Here is a 24,559-nt window from a genome sequence, read left to right as displayed (position 1 = left end):
GAGACATGGGTTAGTGGCAGCCTTGGCAGTGCTGAGGGAATGACTGGACTCGACGATCTTAGAAGGCTTTTCCCACACAAATATCCTCTGATTCTATGAAAATATAATTACAGCAGGAATCAACAGCAGCACTGATCCACCCGTGGCTCGGTCCTTGTAGCCCGCTGCAATGGGCACTGTGAGAGGGAGCTGTGGCTGGCACAGCCCACCGCTGGCTTCACTGGGACCAGATCCCACACTACAGCCAGGAAAGGTGTCCCTGGCAGCCGGACTGTCCCTGTTTGTCCCTTGTCACCCGGCCGGGTGGCCGGAGCGGTGTCATGGGGACAACGGGACAGTGTCCAGCCCAGCTGCTGCCGTGCTGGGCAGGGAGGTGGCAGCTCCAGCCTTGCCACCCGCTGTCGTGTCCCGGCCACGAGCCGACAGTGACATCTAGTGACACGAAAACGCTCCAAAAAGCCCCGAGTATGGGTGGAATCATCCCAAATTCCCCGCCCGGTTCCCGCCACCCGGTCCTTGAGGAGCGGGGCAAAGCCTGAGCGGCGTGAATTAGTAAATACAACCAGACCCGCGTTTTTGTGGATTTTAGGCTTTGCAGACCACCAAGCAGGAGGCAGCAGGGGGAGAATGGCCACTTTAGCGTGTTTTGAAGGGGTTTTTTTTAGAGGAAAATCGTGCCAATTTTGGGTGCGCAGGGCAGTGGGCGATTCCTCCCCTCTCTATGAGAGGGCATCTCCTCCTGTGAGCGGGGACCTTGTGTTCCTGCCTGATAGAGCTGTGATGGCTATTCCTCTGCCATTAAATAATAATAATAATTAATAGAGGCGGCATTAAAGGTTTTTTTTGGGGGAAAGTCTGGTCAGTTCTGTGTGCGCAAAGCAGCGGGAGATTCCTTCTCTGCCTGTGAGGGGGCAACCTCCTCCTGTGAGGGGGCACCTCGCGTTCCCACCTGACAGAGCTACGATGGCTCTTCCTCTACCACTAAACATTAATAATTAATAAGGGAGAGGCAGCAAAACTCTTTTACGATTTGGGGTGGCTGTGGAAGCGCCCCGGCGCCGTTTCGGAGTGTTTTGGCGGTGTTTTTAGAGCGTGGCTGTGGGCTGAGGGAAGGGGAGGGGGGGACTAACATGGCCGCCGGCCCTCGCCCGCCCCGGGGCTGAGGCGGGCGATGGCGGGAGCGGACCCCTGAGGGGCGGAGGAGGAGAAGGAGGAGGAAGAGGAGGAGGAGGAAGAAGAGGAGGAAGAGGAAGAGGCGCTGCCCGGCGGGTCAGGGCGGGGAAGTCGCCGCCCGAAGATGGCGGCCGCGGCGGGGGGACACGCCGGGGCTGCGGCGGAGGCGCGGTTCATCAGCAGCGCCAAGGTGAGTCTCCCCTCCGTGGGGATCCTTCCCTTCCTTCCCAGTTTTAGGGGGGCAAAGGGGGCAGAAGCCCACAGGGTCCGCTTGGGATGGCGGGATACCCTCAGCCCCCGGGTATGACTCGGCTCCGGGCGCGTCCCTTGACCCACGGCTGTGCCTCGGCAGGGAAAGGGCTTGTTCGCCACCAAGAACATCCGCAAAGGGGAAACTGTCTTCGTGGAGAGGCCGGTGGTGTCTTCCCAGTTCCTCTGGAATGCCCTGTACAACTACCGAGGTGAGCGGCTGGTACTGGTGCCATGTCCCTGTCACTTATCCCAGTGATTACGGGATCCCAAAGGAGCTGCCCGGTGTCAGGGAAAGGTTTGGGTTTGCCTTTGCAACGCTATAAAGCCCCTGCTGCCTTTTCTGCCTCTGCACTGAACTGTTGGCAAGTTGAGGTGTCATTTGAGGGATGAGGTGACTTCCATCAGCTCCTGAGGGATGCACCAGGTGCCACTATGGAATCCCACAATGGTTTGTGTTGGAAGGGACCTTAAGAATCCACTCATTCCACCACCGTGCCGTGGGCAGGGACACCTTCCGCTAGCCCACTTTGCCCCAAGCTCCATCCCCTTGTTCATCTCTGATGGTGGTACCAGTGGCATTATCCTTCCCAAAGGCTTCCCTGTGCCATCTATCCGTCCATCCTTCTTCTCTCCCCCAGCCTGCGATCACTGCCTGCGGGCTCTGGAGACGGCGGAGGAGAATGCCCAGCGCCTGCTGGGGAAGAGCTCGCTGGTGCTGCCTCACCCGGAGCAGTGCAGCATCCGGAAAGACCTGCACCAGCAGTGCCCCCGATGCCAGGTACGGCACTGCCGGGAGGGAATGCCATCCTTCTGGGATCACCCAGTCCTTTACACCCAGCCAGGCGCCCGCCCTGCCCAAGATGGGTGTCTGCCTTTCCGCTGGTCAGGGAGGGGGCACAGCAGGCACAGCTGGATGTAGGATCCCGTTTTCCTGCTGCCAGAGCCAATGCTGGGCGCTGTCCCCCCGCTCTAGGTGACGTACTGCAGCGCAGAGTGCAGGCAGGCAGCCCTGGAGCAGTACCACCAGGTCCTCTGCCTCGGCCCGTCCCGGGATGACCCCACGCACCCCCTCAACAAGCTGCAGGAGGCATGGAGGTAGGGCACCCACCTGCCTGTTGCTCCACGGGCAAAGGAGGCGGTTCTCCTCGCTTTGCATCCCTGCATGGGGTGGCTGGAGGGTGGGAATGCCTGTGGGACGCTGCCTTGGTCTCCCTGCTGGTCGGGTGAGTTGGTGTGGGCAGTTGCACACAGCTGAGTAGTCCTTGGTTTTCTCCCTGTAAAATGCTACAGAGCTCACTCCTGCAGTTTTATAGCACTCCTGCAGATCTCCAGCCTCTGGGGATCCTCCGTGCAGGTCGATAAATTGCTGTCCCTGCTTGCAAAAAAAAAAAAAGTGGTCCCAGAGGGGAAAAGCGACATCCCTGACCCAAATCTTCTCCCAAACCCCAGCTGGACCAGTGGGACCCAGGGTGAACAGGATGGAAGGGGATTGTTTATCTGGTTGGAGCAGGAAGGTGGATGCAGGTTTCTCTGCTGGATCCCCACACAGTGATGCTGCAATGGCCACTTTGTTGTGATGGATTAATGCAGGCCTGACCACACAGACAGCAGCTGCCTCTGCCTCCTTCCAGCCTTTTATTTCCATACCAGCCCTGCTCTGCTCATCTCTTCCTTGTTTTTATTCCACAGGAACATGCATTATCCCCCAGAGACTTCCAGCATCATGTTGATGGCCAGGATGGTTGCTACCATCAAACAGGTACGTCAGCACTTTGGAGCTGCAGCTGCCCGTGTGTGGTTTCGTTATCCCACTGTGGATGTTATTCCCAAGGCTCTAGTTCTTTAGCCTGGCTTCCTCAGTGTTTTTTCTCTCTCTCTCTCTGGGCTGGGGAGGAGAGCAGGGTTGGTGCAATGCCTCTGCTTGATTCCTTTGTCAGGCTAAAGACAAGGAGTGGTGGATCAAGGCCTTCTCCCAGTTCTGCAGCAAGACAGCAAATGAAGAAGAGGAGATTGTGCACAAGCTGCTGGGGGACAAATTTAAGGTAAGACCCTGGCAGCTCTTGAATTCCCAAGCCTGCCCTCTCCCACCTGTGTCTGTGAGCCCACAGGTGCAGAAGCCCTGTGGAAATGAGTTGCTTAGAGGGCTTTGGGCTCGTGGTGCTTCCATGGGATGTGCTGCTCCTTCCTGTGGGGGAGATGCTTCTGCTGTGGGCTGGCCCAGGGTGATATTTAGCTGCTGAGTAGGTGGCTTTTGCTGCTAAAATGAGTGGCTTTTGCTGCTGTGAGGGCAGCAGCCTCCAGCCCTGCAGGGAGGGATGAGGAGCTTGAGTCCTTGCTGAGCCCTGTGGCCTGTGCTGGGCTGGGCCCTCAGCCTGGGGCTGGCAGGCAGTGACAGTGACACCTCCCCACCCTGACTGTGCCCCTTGTCCTGCCAGGGCCAGCTGGAGCTGCTGCGCTTGCTCTTCACCGAAGCCCTTTATGATGAGTATCTCAGCAGGGTGAGTGGATCTGCCTCCCAAACAGCCTGTGGGAATCTGCCCATCAATCCTTGCTTCCCCCAAAGCTCCCTGTGGGATCTGGGGCACTGCAGAATGGGGTGCTGCAGCAGGCTGGCCTGGACTCAGTTCCTTTCCCCTCTCCCTCCTGCAGTGGTTCACTCCAGAAGGCTTTCGATCCCTCTTTGCCCTCGTTGGGACCAATGGCCAGGGCATAGGAACCAGGTAATTGGGCTTTGTGGAACTGGGTAGTGGGTGTTCCTTGCAGGGCAGCAGAGATGTGGAATGTAAATCCACACTCTCCCGGGTAAGGCTGGGTTTAAGAGAGGGGAATGGAGGGGGAGACTTGAAAACTTTGTCTTGGCTGTGTCCAACCCTTCTGCATCCCTCTCCCACCTTGGCCGCTCAGAGCCACCTTGGATCCCCCCTGTGAGGTCCCACTGTGTGCTGACAGCACTGTGGGACTGTTAACAGTGTCCCTGTGCTTCCTGACAGCACCGTGGGATGTAACAGTGTCCCCCTCTTCCCCACAGCTCCCTGAGCCAGTGGGTGCACGCGTGTGACGCGCTGGATCTGCCGATGCTGCAGCGGGAGGAGCTGGACGCCTTCATCGACCAGCTCTACAAGGACATCGAGAAGGGTGAGGATCTGTGGGAGTGCAGGGGCAGGGCAGGGAGCCTGGGGATGCAAATTTTCCTGCCCTCCATCCCCTCCCATGGGGAGGGAAGGGTGCTTGGGAAATCACCCTCCCACACCCGGCCCCAAAGCAGCGCTGGCTGGGTCTTAAAACCAAGACAGTGCATTCCGTGTTGCTGCAAATCCCTCTGTGCTCCCATGTGGGAGAGCTGGAATGGTCTGTGTAAAGCTCTAACGCCACCTCTCTGTGCTGCAGAGTCTGGAGAGTTCCTCAACTGCGAGGGATCAGGGCTCTACGTGCTCCAGAGCTGCTGTAAGTGACACAAGGACTGGGAGGAAAACTGGGAGTGAGGAGGGAAATGTCCCGTGCTAGGCTGGATCACCTCTTCCTAAAAGCCTCTGGAGAAGGGGGCTTGTGCTTTCCAGCCTTGGGATGGGATGGGATGGGATGGGATGGGATGGGATGGGATGGGATGGGATGGGATGGGATGGGATGGGATGGGATGGGATGGGATGGGATGGGATGGGTGCTGCCCTGGGGCCTCTCAGGGGGTCCTGGCACCTTGCCTAGCTGTGGAATGGTCAGTCCTGGCTTGGATGGACTTGGATATGATGCAGTTTCCAGGAGCCACTTGAAGAGACTGTCTTGCCCCCAGGTAACCACAGCTGCATCCCCAATGCCGAGACATCCTTCCCAGAAAACAACTTCCTCCTGCATCTCACTGCTCTGGAGGACATCGAAGCAGGAGAGGTGAGACAGCAGGGCCTGGGTGGTGACATCACACCTTGGCATCATCCCTGCGTCCCCAACATGTCCCATGTTGTGTCCCAGCAGAGGAATTCGATTCCTGTCCTGTGTAGGGGCTGCCAGACCCTGTTTCTGTCTGACTCTGAGAGAGGGCCTGGCACGAGTCGTGCTGCTTTGGGATCATGGGAAGCCATCCTGAGCCCAACCTGTTTCTCTTTGCTCCCAGGAAATCTGCATCAGTTACTTAGACTGCTGTCAGAGGGAGCGGAGCAGACACAGCCGCAACAAGATACTCAGGTAGGGGCTGCCTGGAGGTACCTGGGGGGGAGAACCCACACCCCTTTGCACCCCCAAACTGAGGATTTGGGCTCCCTCCTCTCCTGGAGGTTGGAACCCCCAACCTCCTCTGGATTTAACATCTTTAGCCTCTTTCCTGGCTGCTCTGTTCCCGACCCCTGCCCAGCAGCAGCATGTGCTTGTGCCTGTCTCAACACCATTTGTCTTTTTCCTCCTTCTTTCCCATTTTTCCAGGGAGAACTACTTGTTTACCTGCTCGTGTCCCAAGTGCCTGGCGCAAGCCGACGACGCCGACGTGACGTCGGACGAGGAGGAGGAGGGCGAGGGAGAGACGGACGATGCCGAGCTGGAGGATGAGATGACCGATGTTTGATCCTGGCGAGAGGACAGGGAAGGGACGGGAAGGGAAGGGACTGGGGGTTCCTCCCAGAGGCAGCAGCTTTAATCCAAGGAGCAGGGTTGTGTTGTGGGGTCGGGTGGGCGGCCGTGTGGAGGTGCTGGAGCGGGGCAGCCGGAGGCAGGTTCTGCTCCCGCTTGTCCCGTGTTGTCCCTGTGTGTGCGTGTCAGGCTGTCCCCGTCCTCCCTGTGAGGACAAGCTGTGAGCTGGTGTCCCTCTGCCACATCCCGCTTCCCGGAGGGGCTGGCTGGTGCTTGCAGAGGAAGCTGGAAGAGAGCAGGATCCAGCCAGCCCCTCCTTGTGGCCACCTGCAAGGCTGCTCCATGTCTGTGCCGGCCGTGGATGCGGAGCTCGTCCTTCCCGCCCCCCAGGGATGAGGGAATGTGTGTGTGTGTGTGTGTTTGTGCACGAGGGAACTATTTAATGTCTATATAAGCACTGTCTACACACTACAGAGCTGGGGTCCTTCTGTATCCTCCATTCCATGCCTTGGTGAGCAGTGAGGGGATTTTGCAGGGACAGGGACACCTTAGGTGGGGCTCAGATCCTGAGTCCAGGAGGGAGAGCGGAGCCACTCCTGGAGGCACCTCCTGCCTGACTCAGCCCGTCCTTCCAACAGCACAGCCCCAGGCAGTGATTCCAGGACCATTTGGGGATGGAGAATGGCCAGGCTGACACCATCCCAGAGCTGACATGTGGTGGCATCCAAAACCCCAAAGACATTGGGAGTTTTCCCTCTGTCCGGCAGCAGGACGAGGATGTGCCTGAGCGGGAGCTGCCGTGTGCTTCCCCACCCCAAATTCCCACATGGAGACATCCCAGCACCGAGTGGCCCCACAAAGAGATGTCCTGGCACCGAGTGGTCCTACATGGATGTCCCCTTGTCACCCACGCTGCCAGCGACAAGGCCACACCACGTGCTGCAGTGTCCCTGTCTGTGGACAACACGGCTCCCAGCGATGGACAGGCAGCAGGCTGGGGGTGCACTCCAGAGTTATTCCCTCTCCTCGTGGATTTTGGGGAGCTGTTTTCCTGTCGCTGTGTCCGTGGCAGATGGACTGTGGGACTGAGGGTGACACATCCCTGACACTGCCATCACCGCTAGCCCTGACCCCGCTGCTTGTCCCCAACCGTCCCGGGGCCGCGGCCCCTTCAGTGTTCGTAATAAACCGAGACTGGTGAGAACTGGGACCCTGTGGTTTGTACTGGTAAACTGGAGGGTGGTGGCTGACCCAGGGGCTGGTCCTGTGGGGACACAGGTGTGGGGATGAGGCAATAGGCACCTGTGGGAGTGGGGGCTCTGGATTTGTGACCAGGGACACACAGCCTGGGGACAAGTGCTGGAGGCTCTGCCGTGCTGCTGCTTCACCCCATGGCTGGGGTCTGGCCTGAGCACTGGCCCAGCTGCAGGAGGCACCTTGGGAATTTGACTAGGGAAAATATTAGGGGATGAGATTTGTCCCTTCATCCTCTGACTGCTGAAAGAAAAAACGAGAAACTTCATTTTCTCTAAAACATTCAGATTTCATTAGCTCAGACAAAAATATACAGACGTGGGGCGAGCCCTGCTGGTCCAGACCAGCTCTCCCTCCCATCCCTGCCAGTCCTGCATCCCTCCAAATCAGCAGCACAAGTTAAAATGTTTCCTGGGAAGCGCTGGCCTGCTCTGGGCCATCACCTCCCTCCCACAAAGTCACAGCAAAGGGTGCTCAGTGCCAGGCTCAAGATTCCCACCTGGCACTTGGCCAGCAGGAAGATCTCCCGGTTGCCGAATCCGGTGGGATCTCCGGAGCACGTTGGGACTCCTTCCTCAAACCTGGTGCTTAGGGCAAAATCCTGGGATCCACTGGGAAGTCCACGATCCACCACAGCCTCCTGCTGCTACCAGAAGGTCCAGGGGGGCTGCATCATCTCGTAGGTGGGGATGCTGGTGACGTTGACGGGGATGGAGATGACGGCCCAGGGGAGCCCGTGCTGCTCCAGGGAGCGCCTGATCATGTACCTGGGAAGGATAAAGAGGTGACAGGTGTTCCAGAGCCGCTGGATTTGGGAGAGTTGAAGCCCAGCCTTGAGCATAAACCACAACTCGAACCGTAACAGCTCAAACTCAGCCACAAAGCTCCAACTGTGGATTAATCATAACTGAATCCACTCCAAAGCTCTCCCGCAAAGCCCAGGAGGGACACGCTGATCGCCGGCACCCCATTCTGTGGGGACAAGGCATGGCTCTGCCCTTCCCATGAGCTGTCCCACCCCTTGGGGAGATGTGCCAGGGCACCCACCCGTCCCTGCCCAGCAGGAAGAGCGCAGGAATGTCGGCTGTGCGCCGGGAGCTGTCCTGCACCATCTCGATGTAGAAGCTGTCGTTGTCGTAGGCGTTGTCGGCGATGATCACGGCCCGCCCGCCGTGCTCCTGGATCACTCGGGTCTTGGACAGGAACGAGCAGCCCCTGGGGCACAGAGGGACAAAAAGGTTGGTGCCCACAGGTAGGTGCAAAGCCTGGAAGTGCCAGGGCCGTGCCTGGAGACACCCAGCCCAGGGGTTGTCTCCCTGATCCCGCGCCTCGCCCAAACTGCGCTCCTCCGAGTCTCTATTTTAGGCACGAGCCACCCACACTCCTAAGGAAAAATAAAATAGAATCATACAATCATGGAATGGTTTGGGTTGGAAGGGACTTGGAAGATTTTACAGTTCCAACCACCCTGCCATGGGCAGGGACACCTTCCACTAGCCCAGGTTGCTCCAGGCCCCGTCCAGCCTGGCCTTGGACACTTCCAGGGATCCAGGGGCAGCCACAGCTTCTCTGCCCAACTAGGGCCAGGGCCTCCCCACCCTCACAGGAAGGAATTTCTTCCCAATATCCCATCTAAAACCTCTTTCAATGTGAACCCAGATGGTTTTTTTCCCACCCTAGCACAGGCTAAAAGACACAAGATGAAATGCTTTGGGGTAGGAACACCCTTGTGTTTTCCTCATTCACCCACATGGAGAAGAAGCTGGAGGTGATGGGGAGATGTGTCCATGGCAATCTCACCCTCAGTTCCATGAGCATCTCCCCTCCTGCCCAAGAGTCCCCCCAAGCCCCCTGTGATGCCAGACCTACCCCCTCTCCACCAGGGCGATCTGGTCCTGGATGAAGACCCCATTGTTCAGCTCTCCACAGGCCTCCGGGGGATCCGCCGGCACCAGGTGGATCTGGTCGTACCTTGTGTTCTTCAGGAGGGAAACAGGCAGGGATGAGGCATCGGAGCTGCTTCCCATTCCAAGCCCTTCTCCAGCTGGCCCTGCACTGCCCAGCACTGCCAAGGCCACCACTGACCCCTGTCCCCAAGTGCCACATCCACAGGGATTTTAAATCCCTCCAGGGATGGGGACTCCACCACTGCCCTGGGCAGCTGTGCCAGGGATGGACAACCCTTTCCAGGAAGGAATTTTCCCAATATCCAACCTGAACTTCCCTGGCAAAACTTGAGGTCATTTTTCCTCTTGTTATCTGGGAGCAGAGCCCAACATCCCCAGCTCCCCCCTCCTGTCAGGGATTTGCAGAGCCAGAAGGTCCCCCCTGAGCCTCCTTTTCTCCAGGCTGAGCCCCCCCAGCTCCCTCAGCTGCTCCAGTCCCTTTCCCAGCTCCATTTCCTTCCCTGGACAAGCTCCAGCCCCTCTATGTCCCATATCCTACTCATATAGGGAGATTTTAAGCTTCCAGGTGCCCCATTCCAAGTCCTGCAGAGCCAGCCCAATCCCTGCCTCTGGAAACCTGCTGAGGCCAAGGATGCTCATGGAAGAGCAATTAGCTCCGTTTTTATCAAAAATCCAAATCACTGAGCCCCACAAAGGAGAAATATTGGGATGGAGGGACCCAGAGCCACAAATTTAGTTTTAAATACTTACAAACACGCCACCAAAATCCTTGGCTGGAGTGGCAGTGAAGATGTAACGGATGTCCCCGGGACTCAGCACTTGGAAGTACAAGTATTCATGGATGCGCAGACCTGGAGGTGAAGGGAGAGGTGTGAGAGGCAGGGAAAACCATAGGGAAAATCCCTGAAAAAAATGGGAGAAATCTCAGTTATCACTCCTGAACCACGGGGGAGGTTTTGGGATGCTCCAAGGGGAGATACAACAGTTCCCAGGAGCTGAAAAGGGATGGAGGGGAGAGGCACTGGGATTGGGGTGGATTGGGGTGCACAAGGGGAAGAGGAAAATTCAAATGGACCACGGAGGGGATAAGGATTGAGCTGAACAGAGGGGAAATTCACTTGGATTGGGGTGCAGGAGCGGAAACGCCGTGGAACTGGGATGCAGTGGTGGGAAATCCACCCACATCACAGGGCACGGAGGGGAAATGCAACGGGGTCAGGATGCAGTGAAGGGACGTGCACCTGGATTGGGATTCAGGAGGGGAAATGCAACGGGCTCGGGGTGCACCAAGGGGGGAACGCAGCTGGATTGGCGTGCTGGACGGGGAAAAGCAATTAGGTCAGGGTGCACCGAGGGAAATGCACCCGGATTGAGATACAGGAGGGGAAACGTAGCTGGATTGAGATACAGGAGGGGAAATGCACCCAGACCGGGATGCAGGAGGGGAAATGCACCCAGACCGGGATGCAGGAGGGGAAATGCACCCAGACCGGGATGCAGGAGGGGAATGCACCCAGACCGGGATGCAGGAGGGGAAATGCACCCAGACCGGGATGCAGGAGGACAAACGCAATTCGGTCGGGGCGCAGCGAGCAGGGAAATGCCCCCGCATCCCTCCACGGGAACAGGAGGGGAAATCGCACCGGGGCCGGGGATGCGGGGAGCGGAAGCACCGCGGGATCGCGGGGTCCGGGGGGGGTTCGGTGCCGTGCGGGGCCCGTGCCGAGCCCCCCTCACTCACCGCGGGCCGTCCCGCAGCAGCCGCAGAGCCAGAGCCACAGCCAGGCCAGCATGGCTGCGCCGCGCCCCGCCCACCGCCGCGCCCCGCGCCCGCCATTGGCCCAGCGCCCTTCTCGCCTCGCTCCTATTGGCCCACGCGGCCGTCCATCACCCGCTGTCACCGCGGCGCCGCGCTGCTAAATAGTGAGCTACCAGTTTTGTCACGGCGCGCTGCCCCCCCCTCCCCGGTGCCAAATAGTGATCCGTGCGCGGCCCCGCCCCGGGGAAGGTTCTGGTGGCGCGCGGGGCACTGTGGGGCCGCCGCGATGATGGTGAGTGGGCACCCCGGGCCGTCCGGGGCCATCCAGGGCCATCCGCCCGAATTCTCGCCGGGAACGACCCCGCGGGGCCACCGCTGCCCTCCGGGGAACGCGCCCCGAGCGGCTGCGGCGCGATGGGGAGCGGCGGTTTGGGCCTGGGGTACCCGGGATGGGATGGGATGGATGGGGTGGGATAGGGTGGGATAGGGTGGGATGGGATGGGGCAGGACGGCGGCGCTTCCCGGGCTGATCCCGCTGCTCCATCCCGCGCCGTCCCCTCCGCTCCGGCCCCGGGTCCCTCCGGTTTTTGTGCCTCTGCGCTCGTTCCCCCCCGGGATAAAGGGTTCCCTTTATTCCATTGAGAGCTCCGCGCGTTTCCGTCCACAAAGCCTTCCCAGGATTTCGGGTTGCGGAATAGGGTTGGAAGGGGCCTCTGGAAGTCCCCCAGTCCGACCCCCCTGCCCGGGCAGGGTCACCTGGGGCAGGTGACGCAGGAACTCGTCCGGGTGGGTCTGGGATGTCTCCAGAGGGGGAGATTCCACGCCCTCCCTGGGCAGCTGTTCCAGGGCTCTGCCCCCTCCAGGGAAAGAAGTTCTTCTTCATGTTGAGCCGGAACTTGGTGTGTTTTAGTTTGTGTTCTGTTGCTGGGCACCACCAAAACGAGTCTGGGACCATCCTCTGACAGCCCTTGGAGATATTTATGTGGATTGATGAGATCCCTCTCCAGTAGCACCTTGTGTTTCTTGTTCTTGCCACAGCCATGGTTTAATTTTCCTCTCCGTTCCAAACTGTTGCCTCCCAAATTTTGGCTGTGTTCAGGCTTTGTCTGGCCTCTGTCTGTGAGACAGCTGCATCGCTCATGGAATAGTTTGGATTGCAAGGGACCTTAAAGACTCATCTATTCCAAGCAGGGACATCTTCCACTATCCCAGGTTGCCCCAAGCCCCATCCAGCCTGGCCTTGGACACTTCCAGGGATCCAGGGGCAGCCACAGCTTCTCTGCCCAACTGTGCCAGGGCCTCCCCACCTTCATAGCCAGGAATTCCTTCCCAATATCCATCTATCCCTGCCCTCTGGCAGTGGGAAGCCGTTCCCTATGTCCTGTCCCTCCATGCCTTGTCCTCAGTCCCTCTCCAGCTCTCCTGGAGCCCCTTCAGCCCTGCAAGGGGCTCTCAGGTGTCCCTGGAGCCTTCTCTACTCCAGGTGAACACCTTTCCACCACCCAAATTTGTTCAGTTCCTCACTGTCTCAGTAATAATTCCACGTTCTGTCTTCTCCGACTCCAGCATCAGGACCAGAACCTCACTGAGCAAAACACCACCAAAAAAACCCCGCTTATTTTTGGGACAGTTCCTCTGCAGTCCCAGAGTGGAAGCAGTTGGGTGAATTCCCAGCACAGTGGGAGGTGGGAAGCAGGGGAACTGAACTCCAGGGAGTCTGCAGGGTTTGCTCCTGGTCCTGTGTGAGCCGCGGGCTGCGCGAGGAGTTCGCTCCGGGTGGTTTGGGACGGGAGTGACGGCTCTGCCGCGGGTTCTCTCCGCAGCCAACACCGGTTATCCTGCTGAAGGAGGGCACGGACACCTCCCAGGGAATCCCCCAGCTGGTCAGCAACATCAATGCCTGCCAGGTGATCGCCGAGGCCGTGCGCACCACGCTGGGGCCGCGCGGCATGGACAAGCTCATCGTGGATGACCGGGGTAAGGATCGTACAGTCACGGAATCCTGGAATCACATGGGTTGGAAGGGAGACCTCTGAGATCATCAAGTCCAACCCTTGATCCAATACCACCACAGTTACCAGACTGTGGCACTGATGCCACATCCAGTCTCACCTTAAGCACCTCCAGGGACGGAGAATCCACCCCCACCTCCCTGGGCAGCCCATTCCAATGCCTGATCACCCTCTTTGTAAAGAATTTCTCCCTAATCTGACCTAAACCTCCCCTGGCAGAGCTTGAGACTGAGCCCTCTAGTCTTATTGATAGTTGCCTGGGAGAAGAGACCAACCCCCACCTGGCTACAATCTCCTGTCAGGGAGTTGTAGAGAGTGATGAGGTCTCCCCTGAGCCTCCTCTTTAATCTTTTTTTGGAGTGTGGTTTAGGGGTGAGCCTCATCCATGCTCTGAGAGGAACAGTATGAAGTCACCAAACTAATTATTGTGTGTTATTTTTGCTTACTCAGAGGGCAGGGTAGAAAGTCTTAGTGTTGTCTTTAAATAGTTTTTACAAATAGGGAGTGCAATAACTTAATTAAAAGGTATAATTGGATTTAAATTTATCTTACAGCTTGTATGATTTCTAGACTATTTTTCCATGTGAGTGTCAGACCAGAATATGTTTTTATCTGTCTGGGGAGTCTCTTGAGAAGTAAGAGGGAAATTTAAGCCCCTCTTAATTGGTGTGGAGAGTTGTTTTGCGCTCTGAACCCGAGGAGACATTATGGAGATGGAACAGAGGAACCTGCTGAGACCCCCTGAGACACAGGGCTGAGGGCTTTATCCTGGTGGTGAAGCTTGGCTTCCTTTTCTCCATCAATCCCAGGCAAAGCCACGATCTCCAACGATGGTGCCACCATCCTGAAGCTCCTCGACGTCGTCCATCCGGCCGCCAAGACCTTGGTGGACATCGCCAAATCCCAGGATGCAGAGGTGGGATGGGAACCCGTGGGCTTTGGGGATTGCTCATGGGGTGCTGGGGTTTGTCCTGGTTTCTTTACTGATCCCTCTCTTTTGTGATGACTTCCCAGTGCTTTGAGCTGTTCTGCTGTTAAGCTGATGGAGGGGAGTTTGGGTGGGAAGGAATTCCTGTCTGTGAAGATGGGGAGGCCCTGGCCCAGGTTGGGCAGAGAAGCTGTGGCTGCCCCTGGATCCCTGGAAGTGTCCAAGGCTGGAGGGGCCTTGGAGCAACCTGGGCTAGTGGAAAGGGGGTGGAACTGGATGACCCTTAAGGCTCTTTCCAACCCAAACCATTCCATGATTCCACAAATCACCGAGGAATCCGCCCACAAATCCATGGGGAGAGATAACCCTGAAATCTGCTTTCCCTGGAAGCCCTCTGTGGTTCTGCAGGTGCTGTCACAGCCTGTGGGTGACACTGTCCCCCCTCCTTGCAGGTTGGTGATGGCACCACGTCGGTGACTCTGCTGGCAGCCGAGTTCCTGAAGCAGGTGAAGCCCTACGTGGAGGAAGGGCTGCACCCCCAGATCATCATCCGTGCCTTCCGCACGGCCACGCAGCTGGTGAGCCTTTGGGAGCGCCTGGGGACGGGAGTTCTGTGCCAGAGGGGGATAATGCCACACTTCCAGGGCGTGGGGAGTGTCACTGGTGATCTCCTGGTGTCTTCCTGCCAACGTGAGCTGCCTTTCTGCTGTCAGGGAGCTGTCGTTACCAGTCGCTCCCTCTGGGGTGCGGTCTCTCCCTTTGTGTTTTTTTTCCAAGGAAAAATGAGTAAACTCCTGATCTCTGCTGCTCTTTAGTAAACCTTGCATCTAATCAAGCTCTTGGTCCCATTAAGCTGAGTTTTTGCAGGTGCAGTCCCTCAAAAGCCCTGTGTTTTCCCAGATCTCCACTGAAAACAGCGGAGCAGGCTCTTCCCACTCCCCTTAAATTGCTGCATTCCTTGAATTTCTGTGCTGGAAGGGGTGGAATGGCTTCAATCCTTGAAACTTCAGTGATGTTGAAGCAGGGAATAAAAGATTAACTTAAAAAGTCAGAGAAAAAACTTGGAGATCTGATGAGTTCAGGAGCATAAATCATTAATCCAGCTGTTGCCCCGTGTCTTGGCAGGCTGTGAACAAGATCAAAGACATCGCTGTTTCCGTGAAGAAGGAAGATAAAGAGTAAGTTTTCCATGGAGATGACCTGGTTGTGTTCCTTGGGCTTCAGCTGAGCTGTTGGTGTGAGGGTGTTCCTGAATTCTCCCGTGCCTCTTGGTGAGGTCTCGAGGTCGGACTGAACAGCTGCGGCCCCACACTGGGGTTATTCCCAAATTATTTGGAATTTCCTACTCCTCTGGGAGCTGTGCCTTGCTCTCGCTTGGCTGCAGGGAATAATTAGGGCAGTGTCTTCCCAGTGCACAGGGAGGGAGCTGGGCACTAAAATAAGTGGCCTGATTTCTTTTTTGCAGCAGTGGAGACTCGCAGCTCCTGCTGCAGTCAGTGCCAGTGTTAAATCTCAGCAATTCCCTGAGGATCAGATCCCTTTTTAGCTGTTGCACAGAGGAAGGTAGAGAGTTCATAGCAGTAAGGAAAGGACCCCTTCAGATGAGGTGAGAATACTGGAGTTCATTTTCTTCCTGGATGTTTTAAGTTCTTGTCCACATGACCTTGCTAATACCTGGAGTAAATCTGAAGTGTTACAATTGAATAACCCATCTTAAATTGAATAACCCATCTTAAATGAAGCAAAATGAGTTGTCCAGATGGTGAAAAAATGCTGAAAAAAAAAACCAAGCCAAATGCTGTCCTGGGATGGGAAATACAGTGGTTCCCATGGGCAGCAGGGACTGGAGGGAGAGATCCTGCAGTTGGCTCCACATTTCCCTGGTGTCTCTTTATCACCCACTCTGTTACACATAATTAACCTGAGTTAATGCCTCAGAGAATGTGCTGCCCTTAGAGAGTTTTAGAAGCATCTTCCTGCCTTTGGATGAGGGAAAGGACCTGCTGTTTTCCTGTTTTTAGGTGTTTAAAAGCCAGTCAACGTGGTCAGTGCTGGGCTGATGCTCAGGTTCTAAAAGGGATTTTGGGATTTGCATGTGGGCCTTGTTCTCCCCATTGACAGGAGGGAGCTGATCTTTGGCTCTGTCAGAGAGGAGTTTGGGCCCCTCATGCCAAGAGCTGGAGCGTGTGCAGGGAAGGGAATGGAGCTGGGAAGGGGCTGGAGCAGCAGGAGCGGCTGAGGGAGCTGGGGGGGCTCAGCCTGGAGAAAAGGAGGCTCAGGGGGGACCTTCTGGCTCTGCAACTCCCTGACAGGAGGGGGGAGCCGGGGGGGGTCGGGCTCTGCTCCCAGGGAACAGGGACAGGAGGAGAGGGAATGGCCTTAAATTGCACCAGAAGAGGTTTCAGTTGGATATTAGGGAAAATTCCTTCATGGAAGGGGTTGTCCATCCCTGGCACAGCTGCCCAGGGCAGTGGTGGATCCCCATCCCTGGAGGGATTTAAAATCCCTGTGGATGTGGCACTTGGGGACAGGGGTCAGTGCTGACCTTGGCAGTGCTGGACTAAATGATCTTAAAGATCTTTTCCAACCAAAACCAGTTCTCTGATTAATGAAGCCAAACAGCCTTTTGGGCTTGTGAAAAGATCTGTCAGGTGACAAGCCCTTGCTTTTCCTCTTTGCAGTGAGCAGAGGAGCCTCCTGGAGAAGTGTGCAGCCACAGCCCTGAGCTCCAAGCTGATCTCCCAGAGCAAGGAGTTCTTCTCCAAGATGGTTGTCGATGCTGTCATGATGTTGGATGACTTGTTACAGCTCAAAATGATTGGAATAAAGAAGGTGCAAGGAGGAGCTCTGGAAGTAAGTTCTGTCAGAGCGTGTCGTGAAGGGGATGGGAGGGACAGGAATCACTTGGCTCGAGGTTAAATGCAGCCTGGCTTGATAATGCCTGTTTGGGAGTTCCCAAAATAAGACAAAGGTGTGGTTGTGAGGAAAAGAGCTTGGGAAATAGGACTGGATTTCTTTTCCATAGGTAGAGAATCTGGTTTTTGAGCCAAATACACTCTCACCTCAGTGTCTTCTGCAGCAAATATTACTGATACAAATTAATATAAATCCTAAATTCCATTTATATTTTTGCAAATAATTAAATGTTTGGGTTGGGGTTTGTTTGTTTGTTTGTTGGTGGTGTGTTGTGTTTTTTTTTGGTTTGGTTTGGTTTGGGTTTTTTTTTGTTGTGGTTTTTTTGTTTGTTTGTTTGGGTTTTTTGTGGGTTTTGTTGTTGTTGTTGTTGTTTGTTTTTTTGATGGGAAGTTGTTTTACTTCTGTATCTAAAAGTCCTGGTTGTATGTAGGATTACTGGGTTGGGAAAAAGGCATGGAAAACCTCATGAAGGAGCTGATCTAGTGGTGGGCAGGATGGGTGGGATGTGTGGTTTATGCCCTAGAGCTGGAATACCTGTCCTGGCTGTGGAGTAGGAGAGTTAGATCCTGATTTCTCTCCCAGCCATGGAGTCAAGGAGATCCCTTCAGGTTGGGCAGGGCTGTCCTGCTGGCAAAACAATCCCACAGGTGGTGAAGGAGCTTGGAAAAACAAGCCAGAGCAAAAAGAACCAGCACAGAGTGTGGATTAGAAGTATCCACGTTCAAAGGGTAGGAATGGGAAAGAGATCAAGGAGAGAACTGATTGCTCCACGCCTTGATCTCCAGGTTGTGTGTGCAGCATTTTTGGCTGTGGTGTCTTGAGGGGTGGAGAGGAAGCGATTGAAGCTGCTTTTGTGAGCACAGAGAAATCCCTGCTGCTTCTTCCCTCTAAAAAGTGGGTTAATCAAAGGAGACAGCGTTGGGAAGGCTTTGTAAATGAGGCCTCTGGAAGCAGGGAGTCTCCTGTGGGAGTTATTAACCCTGTGGAGAGAACCCTGGGAGGCTGAGCCTGACACAAATCCCTGCCTTCAAGGACTCGCAGCTGGTGGCCGGAGTTGCCTTCAAGAAGACCTTCTCCTACGCTGGGTTTGAGATGCAGCCCAAGAAGTACCAGTCCCCCAAAATTGCCCTCCTGAACGTGGAGCTGGAGCTCAAAGCTGAGAAGGACAACGCTGAAATCAGAGTCAACACGGTGGAGGTGAGAGCCAAAGGGGAGCCTGCCCTGCTGCCTCATCCCTGTGGGATGTGGTGGCTGCTTGTCCAATGGGATAAGAGGTGGGAGATGCTCCCAGGACTGGGACGTGTCTGCTCTGGAGCCAGGCTGGGAGAGCTGGAGGGGTTCATCTGGAGAAGAGAAGGCTCCAGGGAGACCTGAGAGCCCCTGGAGAGGGACTTGGGACAAGGGATGGAGGGACAGGACAAGGGGGGATGGATTAAGCTGAAGGAGGGTGTTGAAAGCTGGCGCTGCAAGAGCAACGTTCCCAATCCATCGGGATTGTCCCTCTCTCCACCCTGCCAGGATTACCAGGCCATCGTGGATGCCGAGTGGAACATCCTGTATGACAAACTAGACAAAATCCACAAGTCAGGAGCCAAAGTTGTCCTGTCCAAACTTCCCATCGGGGACGTGGCCACGCAGTACTTCGCAGACAGGGACATGTTCTGTGCCGGCCGCGTCCCGGAGGAGGATCTCAAACGGACTATGATGGTGAGCTCCTTGATTCCATTTTAGCACTGCCAGGCTGGGGATTCCCAAACCAGGGCAGCAGGCTGTGCCTGAACATGCTGTTCCCTTGCAAAGATGAAAATCACGTTGTTTTTGCCCGTGTGGTTGTTATTTAAACTTGCCATAGACAGACAAGGCTGTTCCTTGACGGAACGAACAATCACACACTAATTGCATCTGCACTGCTCTTTTGTTTCTCTGATTAAGGTCTGCTCATTGCATCAGTAGCGGTTTATTTTCCCTAGTTCTTGCCTGTTCCATCATGAGTGGTTTTTTTTTTTTCCCCTGAGCTCTGTATTTCCTGGACTGTGGAGCCCGTGAGTCAGCGCTTCGAAGCCGCGTAATCTTATTTTGCTGTCGAGGATTTTGAGATGGCAGGGAAATTAAAGGGTTTTCCTGACTTTGGCCTGCAGGATGGATTTGCATCAGCTAAACAGCTGGGCTGTCCCTAAAGAATGGGACCCTGCTGGGAAATCAGTTTGGATTGTCAGTGTCGGTAATTGCTCGCTTTGTCTCCGTTCCACGCAGGCCTGTGGTGGATCCATCCAGACCAGTGTCAATGCCCTGACAGATGATGTTCTGGGCCGGTGTGAACTCTTTGAGGAGACTCAGATTGGGGGAGAGAGGTAAATACACCAGCTGTATTTATTGTGTGTATTTATTGCCAGCCCTCTAAAAGCAGTTTGGGTCAAAGCACTGGCAGGTTGGAGCATCATTCAAGGTGTTCCTGTGAAAACAAGGTTGTTAAAACCCAATTATTTTGTTGTATACAAAAGCTGCTTTTTGAGGTTGAGCTTTCCTCTAATCTTACCCCTTTTTTATGCTTTTAAAATATATGTATTTATTCTGCAGTGTCTTGTAGAAAGCACAGTGGTGTTGCTTCATTTGTAATGGAAAAGCAGCACATTTGGGGGTTGATGGTGGCATTTATCTGATATTCCATAGTGCCACTTCAGTGGCAGGTGAAGTTGGGGACAGTACACTGGGGTCCTTCCTGTTGCTGGAGGAGAATTCCTGTTTGGAGCTGGCTGCTGACTCCTGCCAGGTGAAGGTTGGAGCACCAGTTCAGCAAATCCCTGGCAACAGGAAGAGAGTGGATTTTCCTGGATTCCCTGTGTTTATTGCTCAGCTCTGCTCCTTCCATGCCCAAGATCCGATGGGGCGCTGTGAGGGTGACACGGCTTCGGTCACGGATCTGGCCTGTCCAGGATCCCTGATTGTTGCTGTGGATCCTTTCCAGCAGCAGCACCACCACTCCTCCATGCCCTAACCCTTCTTGCCCTGTGCCTTTGGCAGGTACAACTTCTTCACAGGCTGCCCCAAGGCCAAGACCTGCACGATAATCCTGCGGGGGGGAGCGGAGCAGTTCATGGAGGAGACGGAGCGGTCCCTGCACGATGCCATCATGATCGTCAGGAGGGCCATCAAGGTGAGCCCCAGGGGAGCTGCCTCCCTGCTGGGCTGCTCCTCGGACTTGGCACAGCCTTCCCAACTCCTTCTGGGAACCTTCTCACACGCCAGAGGTTGGCTGAGGTCTCTGGAGAGACCTGGAGTGAGGAGCATCCAGTTGATTAACTCAAGTGCCGTTCCTTGGCCAACTCAGCGCTGCTTTGGCAGCGTTTCCAAGTGCTCTCCAGGTTTTCCTTTCCTTTCTGCACAGCTGTAACTTGTGGTTGCTCCACCCCCATCCTGAAGGAGCACAATCCTGGGTGTGCTGGGTGGATCTTGAGGAGCTTTGGACAGGATTAATGTCGTGTGTGTGTCCATGCCTGTAAATCCACTTGTTCCCTCTTTTAGTGACCAATCTGAGGGGGTGACAGGCCCCTGCCTTTGAAGGCAAGTTGGGAGCACCAAGAGAAGTCCAGGGCCTCTCTGGATGTGTCCTGAGGATGCTGCCAAGCTGTGGGTGTTTCTGGGTTACACCTAATACAGTTTCTGGTTAAAAACAGCTTTGAATGCTCTATGTCCTGAGGGGCTGGGAAGAAGCACATCAAGGTTTTGGGAACTGTTGCGTTTTAGAAACAAGATCCTGATCTCTCGCCTGAAAAAACAGCAGAACTTGGCTCCAAGGTGCTGCTGCCAGTATCTTTAGCTTTGGGAGCTTTATGGAAGTGAGGGAAGTGGGTTTCCTGGCCCGGGTGGGCTGTGAGCTGCCATCCCTCCCAGAAATCCCCTTTTATCCCATGCACAGCTGGGATGAGCTGCTGGGAGCTGCCCCTGGAGGTTCTTGGCGTGTTCCTGAAGCTCCCAGCAGTGCTGCCAGGCAATCCCAGGGCTGGCAGCAGGCTGGACTGTGGATTCCCACGGGCTGGCATTGCCCTGACACGGAGCCTTTCCCGCTCTCCCCCTGCTTGGAATGAGGGTGTTTCCCTTTTCCCTTCAGAACGACTCGGTTGTCGCCGGCGGTGGCGCGATAGAGATGGAGCTTTCCAAGTACCTCCGGGACTATTCCAGGACCATTCCAGGGAAGCAGCAGCTGCTGATCGGCGCTTACGCCAAGGCCCTCGAGATCATTCCCCGCCAGCTCTGTGACAACGCCGGCTTTGATGCCACCAACATCCTGAACAAGCTCCGAGCCAAGCACGCGCAGGTAGGGCCACCTGGGAGCCCAGGGCACAGCCAGGGGTGGGTGGCATTCCCTTCTCCCTGATGTTTTCCTCCTGGAGCTGTCGGATCTGGGGTAACTGAGCTGAGCCCGTGTTAGACTTGTCCTCTTTGATTAAACGCTGTGTTTGTTCCCAGATCGAGTGTGGGCTCGGCACACGTTGCTATAAAAGGAAAGGATCTGTTTTCCCTTTGATCCCAGCTGTTGGGTGACTCCCAGAGCTGGGAGTCCCGGTTTGCTCCTTGGAAGTGCATCATTTGTCAGGAGGGAGCTGCTGTGTTAGACAGTAAAGGAATCAGTAGAAGTTGGCTGAGGAGCTGCAAGCTGGAGGTCCCAATTGCTGATATTGTGGGAATCCTAATCCCGGTGTCTGGAAGTTGCCCCTTGGCTTTGGTGACTCCCATCACGGTCCATCCTGCTCCTGATGGTGGGATTAGCAGGAATGCCCTGAAATGAGGGGGTGCAAAACCTGGGGCTGTGGGCTGGGGAGTGAGGCAGCAGTGGAGTGGGAATCAGTCCCGGGAGGCTTTAGAGCTTCATGGAATGGGCTCTCCAGGATGGTGGTGGAGTCACCATCCCTGCTCAAGGAAAGCCTGGGTGTGGATGGTGTAGTTGGCACGGTGGGGATGTGGCACTCGGTGCCGTGGTCTGGTTGACACGGTGGTGTTGGGTCTTAGGTTGGACTCTGATCTCAGAGGTCTTTCCCAACCTGATTCTGTGACTCTAAAATGGAACGAGCCTCCTGTTTTATGAGGCATTGCTGGCACTGTGGGAACACGTTGAGCCAGCAGCTCCTGCATTCAGGTAGTCAGAATCCAGAGGGAGCGTTCGGGTCTTGGAGTGCGTGAGTCAAAACCTGGAGTTTGCAGGGAGTCCTGGGAATTCTGTTTAACTGAAGGACGACACCAGGTGCTGTTCACCAGAGGAACCCTAATGAAAGGGGAGTGCAGAGAGAGCTCTGTGGAGAATCCCAACAGAGACTGGGCACAGGCATTGCCACAGGCACCACCAAAACCAGGGACGTGGTGGCTGGGATTTGTGCTCCCCTCAACCATCCTCCTTTCCCACGGCGAGTCCCACCTTCTGCCTCTCTCCCTGCCCCTTTGCCTGCCTTTCCTTCCATCCCAAAGCCCCCGTGCTGACCCGACCTGTCGTGTCCCCTCAGGGCGGGATGTGGTACGGGGTGGACGTGAACAACGAGGACATCGCGGACAACTTCGAGGCGTGCGTGTGGGAGCCGGCCGTGGTGCGCATCAACGCGCTCACCGCCGCCTCCGAGGCCGCCTGTCTCATCGTGTCCGTGGACGAGACCATCAAGAACCCCCGCTCCACCGTGGATGCCGCTCCCGGAGGCCGCGGCCGGGGCCGGGGCCGCCCCCACAACCACTGAGACCCCTCCCTCTCTCCCTGCCGCGACGGCGGCGACTCCCGCGATGAATCCCCGCGTTAATTAACGGGCTCGTCGGCAGATGGTCAGCTTCGGGCTGTGTTAATTAGAGTCACGTCTTGGCCGGGGCAGCCACAGCCCCCTGTGGGCTGCCCTGCCCCGAACGTTTCCCACACAGCACTGATCCCCTCGGGCTCGCCTCGGCGTTCCGCTCGGGAATGCCTTCCCTCTCCCGGTGCGGCGAGGATGGGCTCTGCTCCTATTTATACTGGTTTATCATCCTGCCTGCTGGGGAGGGGCTTGGGCCCGGCCCCCAACACAATAAAAGGATGAGTTTGTCTCGGTGGCAAACCGGGCTGTCGTCTGTTCCCTGCTCTGTTCCGCTCGGTGGTGGATCGTGTTTGGAGTTAAAAAATAAACCTCTCACAGTGGTTTTTGCCCCGTTGCGAAGCAGGACAGACTCTGAGCACGTCCCAGGAGTGTTTCCAGGGTGGATTCTTTCTCTTGGAGCTCTCTGATGTCGCTCAGTGACGATTTTATTGGCTTTTGCCATTTACATCTTGCCCTTGGCTTTGTGGAGGGAGGTTCAGGGAGGTGACAGCTCTGGGGCTGTGGGGAGGGAATGTGTGGGTGCTTCAGGGATGGATCCAGGTGTTTGGAGCGACTGGCAGGAAAATCCTCTTGGGGGAGTACAGGGAGACTTGGATCTGGTGGGTTGGAAGTGTTAAGGGGGGGCAAGGGAAGAAATTTCATAGAATCACAGGATGGTTTGGGTTGGAAGGGGCCTTAAAGACCATCTCATTCCATGGGCAGGGACACGTTCCACAGGTTGCTCCAAGCCCTGTCCAACATGCTCTGGGACATTCCCAGGGATGGAGCAGCCACAGCCTCTCTGGGAAAGCTGTGCCAGTGTTTTCCCACCCTCCCAGTGCTCCCCCAGTATCCCACTTTGTCCTGGTGCCCCGTGGAGCTGGACCAAAGGAGATCATGGACCTGCAGGGAGAGGGAGGTGTGAGGATACTCCCAGTAAGCCCCAAACAGCAACTGGTCTCACTGGTTTGCTGCTGGTCTGGCTTTGGTGTGGCCCCGGGGAGAGTGAAAACCTCACCTCAATCTCCAGAGTCTTTATTCAACACTGAATCATAAAATAGCTCTTTACACACTTTTTTTTTTTTTTTTTTTTTGGGGGGGGGGAGTGGAGAGGGAATTGGGATTTTTTTTTTTGTTGGTTTTTTTTGTTTTGTTTTTGTTAATTCCTTAAATACACATTGTTTACACTCGCCAAAGTTTCAAAGCAACAACATCAAAGTGCGTCTACAGGTGATAGTTCCAACCAAAGTGCTAAAAACACGGTCTCCTGGCCGGAGTCGGACCCTGCTTCCCACCAAACCCACCTGGAACCTGCACCCTGATCCCACCGCTCCCCCCTCCCTCCTCCAGGACAACATCCTCTCCGGTGGATTCACACCCAGGACCCACTTCAGCATCAAAGGGACCACGGGGATGAGGGGGACGAGGGGGTGGAGAGAAATAAAAAGGGGCTGTTTGGTTCTCCAGACACTGGCACATCGCTGCGAAAAGACTAAAATAGACCTAAACTTTTATATAGAGTTAAAAAAATAACTTGGGAGGCAACTGGCTACCTTTGGGGAGGGGGGAGGTCGCTGTACAGGGCCCCTCGGAATCCGCTGGCGGAGCAGACCGAGGGCTCTCCAGGGAAAGGATCCCAGTTCCTGTATTTGCAGGTCTCTCGTTTTCCCTGCTCTGATTATCTCCTCTGATTATCTCGAAGCAAAAGCCACCCCACACCATTGCACCCACTTGTCCCCGGCCCCAACCTGCCTCGTTGCCCCCTCCACGGGGCTCAATCCCGAGGCTGGATCAGAAAAATCCCATTTTTTTTTATCCCCTGCTCTCGGGCAGCTTTTCCTCCTCTCCTCGCTGCTGCAGCAGCTTTTCCTCTGTTCTCCCACCCTCCACTGAGAGGGGATTATTTCGCCTCCCACGGGTGAGGAAGGTCCATCACCACCTTCCAACAAACCATCTCCGGTTCCTAAAATCTCCCTGCTTACTCCCTGCTTTTTATT

At 55.7% G+C, this 24,559-nt stretch overlaps 3 protein-coding genes across 3 annotated transcripts; 2 read left to right on the top strand and 1 right to left on the bottom strand.

Annotated features, from left to right (window-relative positions):
• Positions 1–1,225: 1,225 nt before the first annotated feature.
• SMYD5 (SMYD family member 5) lies at positions 1,226–7,187 on the top strand. The gene is made up of 13 exons (XM_050321067.1): positions 1,226–1,363; positions 1,526–1,634; positions 2,064–2,203; positions 2,399–2,520; positions 3,115–3,184; positions 3,363–3,467; positions 3,861–3,923; positions 4,075–4,145; positions 4,454–4,560; positions 4,813–4,869; positions 5,213–5,307; positions 5,531–5,601; positions 5,836–7,187. Exons 1-13 carry the CDS (start codon positions 1,298–1,300, stop codon positions 5,972–5,974), a joined length of 1,215 nt encoding a protein of 404 aa, XP_050177024.1. The 5' UTR covers positions 1,226–1,297; the 3' UTR covers positions 5,975–7,187.
• A 314-nt stretch (positions 7,188–7,501) lies between these two features.
• Positions 7,502–10,946, bottom strand: PRADC1 (protease associated domain containing 1). Its single transcript, XM_050321082.1, has 5 exons — positions 10,882–10,946; positions 9,891–9,991; positions 9,103–9,212; positions 8,281–8,448; positions 7,502–8,000 (listed from the first exon to the last, which is right to left on the bottom strand). Exons 1-5 carry the CDS (start codon positions 10,931–10,933, stop codon positions 7,880–7,882), a joined length of 552 nt encoding a protein of 183 aa, XP_050177039.1. The 5' UTR covers positions 10,934–10,946; the 3' UTR covers positions 7,502–7,879.
• A 198-nt stretch (positions 10,947–11,144) lies between these two features.
• On the top strand, positions 11,145–22,823 carry CCT7 (chaperonin containing TCP1 subunit 7). The gene is made up of 12 exons (XM_050321055.1): positions 11,145–11,191; positions 12,723–12,876; positions 13,721–13,827; positions 14,292–14,417; positions 14,965–15,017; positions 16,521–16,692; positions 17,788–17,952; positions 18,274–18,462; positions 19,009–19,106; positions 19,777–19,909; positions 20,864–21,070; positions 22,251–22,823. Exons 1-12 carry the CDS (start codon positions 11,186–11,188, stop codon positions 22,473–22,475), a joined length of 1,635 nt encoding a protein of 544 aa, XP_050177012.1. The 5' UTR covers positions 11,145–11,185; the 3' UTR covers positions 22,476–22,823.
• The last annotated feature ends 1,736 nt before the right edge of the window (positions 22,824–24,559 follow it).

Source organism: Myiozetetes cayanensis, unplaced genomic scaffold (assembly GCF_022539395.1).
Source record: "Myiozetetes cayanensis isolate MyiCay16 unplaced genomic scaffold, myiCay2020 scf26, whole genome shotgun sequence".
Taxonomy (NCBI): Eukaryota; Metazoa; Chordata; class Aves; order Passeriformes; family Tyrannidae; genus Myiozetetes; species Myiozetetes cayanensis.
This window is presented reverse-complemented; position numbering and strand designations above follow the sequence as displayed.